At 32.4% G+C, this 10,852-nt stretch overlaps 1 protein-coding gene across 1 annotated transcript; it reads left to right on the top strand.

Moving 5' to 3' along the window:
- The first annotated feature begins 536 nt into the window (after positions 1 to 536).
- Positions 537 to 6,634, top strand: LOC111383746 (WUSCHEL-related homeobox 11-like). Its single transcript, XM_023007886.1, has 8 exons — positions 537 to 1,106; positions 1,440 to 1,615; positions 2,402 to 2,457; positions 2,713 to 2,794; positions 2,955 to 2,987; positions 5,775 to 5,910; positions 6,164 to 6,255; positions 6,443 to 6,634. The coding sequence occupies exons 1-8, from the start codon at positions 572 to 574 to the stop codon at positions 6,632 to 6,634; spliced, it is 1,302 nt and encodes a 433-aa protein (XP_022863654.1). The 5' UTR covers positions 537 to 571.
- The last annotated feature ends 4,218 nt before the right edge of the window (positions 6,635 to 10,852 follow it).

Genomic DNA, 10,852 nt, shown 5'->3' with positions numbered 1-10,852 from the left:
AAGACTGGCCAACCTAATAATGTAAGAATAATCAAACTTTCGAGGCATCAAATTAAACAAAAATAGACTCTTCAATTAATTAATTAATTAATTAATCTATGCTCAATTTAATTGCTAAATTGTTTAAGAAATAACTTTGTATGCTGCCACACAACTAAATATAGAAAATATAGATTCATAGTATAACAATGGAAGAGAATTTAAATAAACAAATTATGTCTCTTAAACATCTTATCATTTTAGTTAATTAAAAGCACTTAACATAGTAACAAAGCAAATAAAAGTATTCCGTCAGTGGTTCAAGTTAATGTGACACTTTTGATGAAAAGGTAAATTTTAATCCATATATATATATATATATGAGAGGACGTAATGAGAGAAATTAAAGAAATAAATTTGTAATATCCCCTTTAAACTTATAGACGAAGTTCAACAGAAAGGGTAATAGCGCAATTTCACAAGGCGACATTCCCTCTTGGCCTTCAAATATTTTGCACCCTTACTGTGGACTATACTATGTGCGCTGTGCCTTCATTTTTTCATCCTTATTTTCCTTCTCTTTCACTGAATCATGGAAGATCAAGTCCAAGACACCAATAATCAGCCAAGCCATGGCTCTGAAATTGAGAGAAACGAACCGGTGAGATCCAGGTGGACACCGAAACCCGAGCAAATCCTTATACTTGAATCCATCTTCAATAGTGGTATGGTAAATCCTCCAAAGAACGAAACTGTGAGAATCAGAAAAGTGCTTGAGAAATATGGCTCAGTTGGTGATGCCAATGTTTTCTACTGGTTTCAAAACCGGCGGTCTAGGTCTCGCCGGAGGCAACGACAAATTCAGGCTAACCTTGCTGGAGAACAACAAACTCAGACTTCAAGTTCTGGTGGTTCAATTCAGTGTGAAAATACCAGTTCTAATTCTGCTGGTTTTGCTTCCAATTCACTGTGTTCCCCTATGTGTTCTGTGTCTTATAGCCTCATCGGCTATGAGAATTACGATAATCTCTTCTCATTTTCCGGCGCCCATCCGGGCCTCCAGGATATTGAGCAAAGCCCTTCAATTTATTGCCCTGCTGAAACTTCTAACTTGCAATATCAGTCTGGTAATTGATTTTTTTATTTTATTTTTTTTCCATTTTTTGCTATTAGATCTTGACAGATTTGAAGGAAGTATTGCAATTATTTCCCTTTTCAGTAGATTTTATCCATGTTTTCATTATTTTTTCAGTTTAGTCCAAACCCTAAACTTCTTGGTACAACTATTATACTACAATTAGAGCTTAATTTTCTAATCGTTCTCTAGGATTAAAGAATTGTGATTCGTAAAAAGATTGTCACATTGCATATTATCATAAATTAGTGTTCCTAAGATTCGGATCCATTATTTGTCTAGTTCGATCCTGTGTTGAACTGCTTCGTTCTGAAAAACTATTCAGGATTGATTGCAGTGTTTATCAATGGAATTCCAACAGAAGTACCTCGGGGGGCGGTGGACATGAAATCCATTTTTGGTGAAGAATTTATCTTATTTCATTCGTCAGGAGTACCAGTTCAAGTAAATGAGTTTGGTTTTCTGCTGCAGAGTTTGCAGCAAGGTGAAAGCTATTTCCTGGTAAGCAATCAATACCAAATTATGGAAACTACTTTGGAAATTGTATCCCATAAATCAAGTCAAATTTAACTGCACTGTCACTAATGTCGGTCGGTCTTTAATGCATAACATTGAAAGAAATCGAACAGTAATAATAATAATTTATTTAGACCCGTATGTTTTCCATTAATGTAAAAATGGAAATGAAAAATATAACTGTTACGGACCCCATACAAGAGATAGAAATTTAAATATGGTGAGTTGATGTGATGAATAACGGTCATATTTTTCACTTTAATGACCAAATAATGGGAAACAAATAGAGGTTTAGTATTAGTTTTGAGTACTATCCAATCTTACCACCGAATATGTTTATATTACCTTAGTATACTTTATTCCCAAGGATTTTGTTTTATTTTTTTTAATTTGAAATTTAACAAAGAATTCAAAATTTTTAGGAAAAAACTTCGAATAAAGTTATCATTTTTAGGATTAAATATATATATATATTGAAAAGGGATTTAAATCAGATTGAAAGAAATTTTTGTCCATATTCTCTGTGTATGTTATTAATTAGGAATTAAATATGCGAGATTCAGCGAATGATTGCACACATTTTGTTGTATCTGATAAAAATACATAACTCAGTCCTTAAAACTAAATTATTCATAATTAACAGGATCCTAACTTTATTACATTGCAATATGATCTTCAATACTCAAATCATGCAATTTCAATGAATTAATTTCATATTTCAACAAGAATATGTGTTAAATTGTGACCTTTACTATTACGATATATTAATAGAATTCATATGAGTTAATTAACAAAGGAAATTTTGTTATTGATTTGAAATATGATTGGTTTGTTTGATAGGATGGATCGCTATTAGGAAGGATATATAAGTTAAAATTTTATTCATTATAGTGTTTCATCATGTTGTCAACTAACACATGCGATATGTATCATAAAGCTTAAAGCAACCTAAACTTAACTTATAAAGTTAATTAAACCAAGCCTCCCCCTCGCTACTTATGTGTGTATTGTGCATTTGAAAATAAGTAGAACAGATCGTAGATTTCACAAAAGTGATTAATTTACCTTGAAATTATTTGCAGGTTCCAAGAAATTCTTAAATTCAAGACTGAGGGTGTTGGGGCCTGGGGCTGTGTTTATATTATGGAAACTAGAGGGAAAAAGGTTATGATTTGCCTAATAAAATTTTCAAAATTTTCCTTGTATCCTTTTCTTGCTTTGTTTTGATGGCTCAATTTGAAGCTAAATGTTATATAGAATTTGGTTATGGAATAACAATGTATGATCTTATATATGTGAAAATATTTTTATGTATTGTATAAAGGTGGTGATGGTTTCAAATAAAGCAATATGTTATGTAATTATTGAGTCTTCGAGTTTTAACTTAAAATAGCAATCTTGTTAAGTTTTTATCTTTAAATGATGCGGGATCTTACTCTAATATGCTGCCGTCAATTGGTAACTTGTTTGACCTTTTCAAACATATTTGGCCCCCATTAATTTCATTCCATCACATTCTATTTTTCTCTCTTTTGTTTTTAATCACACAATTTTCTATAAAATAATATTATACATAAATCGAAAGTTTTTCCTTCTTTTTCAACTACTCATTTTTCCAAAAAACACTATTCCACCCATTTTCATTTTCAGAAAATGGGGGCCAAAAAATACTCAATTGGACTTTGGTAGTGTTCCATCTTAAAATGCCAATTGTTTATATAAGGATTTGTCAATATATAAGCTGCTTAGATTTTACCCTTAAGATTAAGTTTATTGAAGTACATACCCATAAGTTTTATAGTCAGAACATAACGAGGTTTGAACACATAAAATGTTGACACATTATTCAATTAAATTTTCTTTCATAAAGTTCTCCAAAAATTTATTAATTGGTGGCAAACTATATACTGCTTTAAATGAAGGCCATACTAATTTACTATTTTCAATCCATAACGAAAGGCCGAAACTTTCATATTCTCTTAAGACCAAGAACTTCGTGCATGCTTTGGTTTACCAGTGTTTCTCGTAAGACAAATTTAATTCATTTTTTTCAAAACTTTTATTGAATTGTTGGCTCTACGATCCTTTTAAGATTTGAGTTTAATTTTAAAAGATTAACTTTGTCACTAAAGGGAAAATTTCTTTGGTGAAAGGTTTTACTGGTAGGAAAATTTCAGTCAAAAAAATTTTATCAGCACTTTTTCGTCGTGTCGAGAAAGAAATTTAAAAAAATAAATGTTATCAAGTTATTTATTAATATTTTTATTTTCTACCTTTTCTCCTTTTTATTATTATTCTGAATAAGCCTTTTAATTGTTGCTATTATCGTACCATTTGTTTTATCCTTCCAAAATATAAGTACATTATCTAGGACCATTACATTTTTAAGAAATTTAAAAATTAGTTGATAATTACCACCCAAAGAAAAATAAATATGTAGGCGCTGAAACCGAATTTTCATTTTCAGTTGACCCTACAATTTTTTTTATGAATACAACATTTTTTGAACAATGTACAGCTTTTAATGAACATGATTAACTTATAGAAAAACAGTCACGTACTTTGTTCATTGACCTTGTCCATCAAGCATTAGATAATTTTTGTAAAAAATTCATTAATATCGGCTTCGTACTTTGCAATTTTTTTATGTGATATCGCAAGTTTATGAATCAAACAAATAATAAAGGGTGTGAATAAATTATGTTATCAAGTATAGAAATTGATTAATTCTAACTTAAGTTGAACAATCAATTTGGGTGATTTGTAACTTAATGCTAATAAAAACAATGATAAGTAATTATCTAGCTAGACTTGAAAAAAAATCCATAAGATAAATAACATGTTACGACAAATGATTTCATCATCTCAATCGATTTCAATTTCGTTTACTACATTCTCACAATATACATCCATGTAATAGAGTTCAATTTTTAAGTTCATTCGATAATCTCTTTCCAAAAAAATAAAAATTACTTTCATATATGAATTTACTATATTTCTGTATAAATCACGATAAACAAAAGCATATTAAAAACAATAGAAATTCATATACGATCACACAAACCATTAAAGTATATACATATCTCCTATCTAAATTTATAATCTTTGCTATAAAAACAACTGTTTGCTAGATAGACATCAAGTCAAAATAATTGATATTTAAGTGTGAAAACTAGGTCACAATGTTGCCCTATCTAAGATGTTTACTTCATTATGAATCATTAGCTTTGACCTCTTAGCTATTATAGTTTGTACGCCGTTTCTTTTTACTACCCGAGTATGTCCGGTGTATTTGTAATTGACTCTTGATGTTTGTTTTGTCCGGGTATGCCCATTGTACTTGTTTATGAAGTTTTGATCTATGAAGTTTATATTTGCCGATCGAAAAACAATAAGATGTTTACATCATCATCAAATCCCATGAACATATATATTCTAGTTTGAGTTCAACGAGATTGAAAACAAAAGAGAAGTAAAGTTGGGAAGTTAAATTAACGAGCTTTAAGCCATAAATCCAAGCTTTCTCTTTCTTTTTGATTTTTCATTTCTTCCATTCCAAAACCCTAGCTAAATTCTTACTTGATTCTTCAAAACATTCCCTTTGGTTTGAAAATCATCTGAGGGGCATCTTCAGATCTCCTCAAATACATAAATTCAGAGGCGGAACCAGGATTGGATTCAAGACCGGGTTATAAAATTTCAAACCGAGCTACTACGTGGGGAAAAAAAATTACACATAAAAAACTGGTTTTTTACCCAAAAAAAAAATACCTTTAAAAAAAGTTGTTGGGCCTGAGGGGGGGACTCCAGCCCTGTCCTCCCCCCCCCCCAAATCCGTCCCTGCATAAATTTTACCCTTTGATTTTCCACCTTTTTTTGCTCAAACTCCATCCAAGCTCAGCGTCGTTACCTAAAACTCCAAAACACACTTATATAAGTAGAATCTCGTCTCAAAAAGACTAACATACTTGTAAGAATGTAAAATAACTGAAAATTTTACCTTTATCACAAGTTATAAACAAAAAAAAAAAAATTATTTCTTGCATTTCGAGCCGTATAAGTAAGCACATTAGTGCAGAAATCAACAGCATCGTGTATATAAGAAGACGACGCTTCTCAAATTCCGTTCTTGTCAATTTTATAGAGAAGAAAACACATTCAAGCCTTGTCCAAAGAATCACAAAGACACATTCAAGCCTTGTCCAAAGAATCACAAAGACGTTATCTCTTTTTACAAATTCTTCTAAATATCATTCTCAATGTGGCTTTAGAAAATGCTTGTTAGTTATTGAAGACCCAAATTTCTTTAAAAATTTGATGAATTCTTGGTATAAGAAACTTAAGTATAAAATGATTTTTATAATCATATTAGAGGTCGTTAGTCACGATTTTCCGTCAATAAATCCATCAAAGTTTAATTTTCTGTTATCGGCTCCGTCAATAAAGCTTCATCGAATAAAACTAGGTTATGTTAGTGATACCAAAGAGATTTTCATGTTTTTGAATTTCCGTTGAAGACGTTGTGAATTATAGTTGAGTCTTTTACATTCTTTTTCAAAAGTGGCATAGTTCTTCATCAGCATGACATTCTTCTTACTCAAATTTATGACCCTAACCCTGATACCGTATGTATGTATTGAGTTTCAACTATCTCAACTGAAAATCAAGTGATCCAATGAAGGCAAACTAAATTCTTAATAGCATTCTATCATCATCGTTTGAGAGTTCATGAATTCGATAACGACTTTATTGCATTTCAATGGGAGTTCGCGTTCAATCGGATCAATAAATGTTTTCATAAATATATTCAAGTTCTTGGAAAAGAAAATTTCAGAGTTTGGTAAATCCATGATGTATGAGTGCATGCATTCTTCGTTAAAACTAAAAACGGCTCTTCTATTTCCAGAATTCAATGAAGAGATGCCAAACTTGGCTTTCAACACTGAGAAATTTAAAAAGGCCACAAATCTTTGTTCTAACATTTTGATAGAGTTAAATTCATAGAACATAAACTTTAGGCAGATTAAAAAATTAATAAACATTAAAAATCAACAAACACCATATTAATTCAATTGGTTGACACGTAATTAAAAGTAAAAGGTCATTAGTGTTGATTATTTCTCGGGTTCTTGATGCCATCCTACTTTTGGCTACTGATTTAAAAGGAATCTCTAACCAATTATTGAACAAAGCGGATAGCTGCATGCACATGGACACAGGTAATCAGTAGAGAAGGATTAGACACAAAAGGGAAGATTAATTTAATAGATTAAATATGTCTAGCCTAAATTTAAGGAGACTCTCATTCATGAGGATAAACTATATTGATAGCCTATGAGAAAGGAAATAACTAGGTTACAGAAAGGATCCAGATGACTATAATTGTGCAAAAGTCGATATCATTAAAAAGTTAGTCTCAATTCATGTATTGCAATGTCTTTTGAGTTGGCTTGGCCTAGTTACCTCATCTCTATTCAAAATTATGTTGGTAAATTTATTTGGTAGTGTATGAAGTGGAATAGAGTTTTCATATTTCTTATATGTCAGGCAGCTCATCGTATTTGACAGCTTATCATATATGCCAGGCAGCTTATCATACCGTATTTGCACCTTACTGTATTTGCAGCTTACCGTATATGCTGCCTACCGTATTTGCATAAAGTGTTTTTATTCATACACTAACTTAAATAACACAAATTTATTCACTTGCAAATAAAAATACCGTATATGTGAAATCTATTTTTCACACATATAACGAATTAAAAAAAAAAAAAAAGACGTATATTTTATTTTATTTTTTTTCTCTTTTAGAAATCTATTTCTAATATAAATTTAACAAACAATATATGAGACGTGTAAATCGCTAAATAAATAAATTTGCAAGAATAAAATGCAAACTAAATAAATAGCAGATAAATTTTCAACCCGAGTCCTGTGCAAACACAGTTTTCTTAAAGCAGATTCGTCTCCTCACCGTAAGTGCTTGAGGTCTAGTTCGAGCGTCTGTTTCCCAAGATATAACGGCAAAATCAGCAGAATCTAAGCACTATAGAAACTACTTCGGCGAACCGATTTAGCATCTGAACAGTATCACCACTGCGACAACTTCACTGGACAGAAAGAAGACAACGATAGAATTTGGGAATTTTCGTGCAGAGAGAATTTTGTATGTTTTCTTGGTGAGATTTTTCATATGTTTTATTGCTGGAAAATTTGAGATTTAATATAGTATAAATCTGTCATTAACTCTATGGCAATTAAAATTGGAGTCACTTCAGTTTCTGAGAGCTTTGGAAGTTTCAGAAACTCAAAAGTCAGTGGAGAAAGCAAAAAAATTGCAAAACATGGGCTCTTCAAAGGGGCCAATTTTTGCTCCCTTCGGTCTGACATTCGTGTACATAGGTCGCACCCGCACACAAGTTTAAGGTCCGAAGGCAATTTTGATCCGAGATTTGCACCCCATACGCGCGCACGTGGAGAGAGCCTCTATGCTATACATGATTACACCCTTCCAATGCGCAACCATAATTAAAGTGGTTCTTGCTTTCAAATTTTTCCAATGTGGGACTAACTTCAGTTTTTCCCATATAACCATCTTTCAATGGTCATCTTTGAGTTCCAATTTCTCATTCATTCGTTCATCAATTTTGGCAAATAAATATATGATTTCGATACTCTCACAGAACAGAACAAGGATCAACTTCGATCTTCCAAATTCGACCAATAGGTCCCGTCGAAAATTTTGCCAAAAGTGAGTCATTTACTCATTTTTTCCAATAATCCCCCACATGAATGAAAATTGGGAGAGACATGAGACCGTGAGACACAAGACTTGGTGACCGTGAAACACAAGACTAGGTGATAAAGTTCAACGGTTGAAGCCTGCGTAGGATAGGTAGGTATTACCCTTTGAACCTTCCCTTGTGAAAGTATATTTACTTTACTAGCTGACCAATAGACGTGTTGTCCTTGAACTGTTCTGCTGTTTATGTAAACGATGATATACTTCACACAAGATTCTTCTTAACACAATTCAGTTCTCATTATTATATTCGTTTTGGCCATGAACATATGCCTGATTCTGTGAGAGTTCTTAAGAATCGAGCCCCACACAATTCTCTTAGAAGCGACCCCATTTCTCTCTCAGATAGGTGATTTTTTATTACAAGTATCCCGCATTACTTGACTCGAACTTCGACGCATAAGAATCTTTAAAAGTCTATTGCTTATCCTTCATCCTCACGGGCATCACTATTACATCATAGGAATGGACAGAAGAAGACACCCCCCCCCCCCACAATGATTTTATTAAGCCTTTACAATTAGGTTATCCCTTTGAACCTAAATCTTGGGATCTCCAGTCAATTAGGTTGGATTTCTTTTGTAATGACTTATTCATTCAAGGGCTTAAATCACATTCCTTTCGATGATTTCTCAACTAACTATCTGTTTAACCCTTTGGTTAGCGGATCCGCAATGTATCAATAGTGATAATTCCAGTTGAGAGTAGTTGTCTTATGGTATTATGTCTAGACTTACCATTGTACATGTTACTCTGTGTCATTCCTATTGCTGATTGACTATCACAATATATGCAAATTGTTGGCACAGGTTTTGACTATCTTAGAATATCCTCTAAGAAGTTGTGCAACCATTCGACCTCTTCACCACATTTATCTAGAGCTATAAACTCAGATTCCATCCTAGATCTGGCTATAACTATTTGCTTAGAGGATTTCCACGATATGGCAGCACCTCCCAATGTGAACACAAATCCACTGGTGGACTTTGAGTCTTTTATATTAGATATCCAATTAGCATCACTGTATCCTTCAATGACCACTGAATATTTGGTATAATGTAGTACATAGTCATAAGTATATCTTAAGTACCTTAGTACTCTTACTATTCCTTTTCAGTGATTAGCTCCTGGATTACTCTTGTATCTGCTCAGTTTACTGACTGTGTAGGCTATGTTTGGTTTTGTACAACTCATCAAATACATTAAACTTTCAATAACTCTCGAGTGTTCTACTTGAGAGATACTTTCACCTTTGTTTTTAGATAGATGTTGACTTGTATCTATCAGTGTTCTAGCCAAGTCAGTATTATCCCTATTGAACTTTTCCAAAATTTTGTTTACATAATGTGACTGACTTAAAACAAACCCATCTGATATTCTTGAGATTTTGAGAGATTTTGACTCCAAGTATAACATCAGCTAAACCCATACCTTTCATGTCAAATCTCGAATTCAACATATTTTTAGTGGATTCAATCATCTTATTGTCACTAACAACAATAATCATGTCGTCAACGTTAAGACACAAAATAACATAACCATCTTTAGTGTCTTTGACGTAAACACATTTGTCACACTCATTGATTTTAAATCCACTCTCTATCATGACATTATCAAATTTTTCATGCCATTATGTGGGTGCTTGTTTCAAGCCATATAACAACTTCACCAATTTACAAACTTTCTTTTCCTGCCCTGGTGACGAAAACCCCTCAGGTTGTTCCATATAGATTTCTTCTAAATCATCTTATTGTCACTAACAACAATAATCATGTCGTCAACGTTAAGACACAAAATAACATAACCATCTTTAGTGTCTTTGACGTAAACACATTTGTCACACTCATTGATTTTAAATCCACTCTCTATCATGACATTATCAAATTTTTCATGCCATTATTTGGGTGCTTGTTTCAAGCTATATAGCAACTTCACCAATTTACAAACTTTCTTTTCCTGCCCTGGTGACGAAAACCTCTTGGGTTGTTCCATATAGATTTCTTCTTCTAAATCTCCATTTAGAAATACAGTTTTAACATCCATTTGATGTATTTCAAGATTTCGCAAAGCGACAATCACAAGTATCAACCTAATGGATGTTATTCTCGTCGCTGGAGAATACGTATCAAATTAATCAAGGCATTCCATTTGTTTGTAACATTTTATTACTAATCTGACCTTATACTTTTCAATAATTCCATCTACTCTCATTTTCCTTTTGAAAATCTATTTATAACCTAGTGATTTGCTTCCTGGAGAAAGATCAACTTGCTCCCATGTATGATTTTGTTGTATGGAATCTATCTCACTTTTAATGGCCTCCTTCCATTGAGGCCCTTCCGAGGAATTCACAACCTCTTGATAACTTTGAGATTCACTTTCCAGCATATAGGTTAGAAAATTAGGACCATACGAATTTT

Source organism: Olea europaea, unplaced genomic scaffold (genome assembly GCF_002742605.1).
Source record: "Olea europaea var. sylvestris unplaced genomic scaffold, O_europaea_v1 scaffold2750, whole genome shotgun sequence".
NCBI lineage: Eukaryota > Viridiplantae > Streptophyta > Magnoliopsida > Lamiales > Oleaceae > Olea > Olea europaea.
This window is presented reverse-complemented; position numbering and strand designations above follow the sequence as displayed.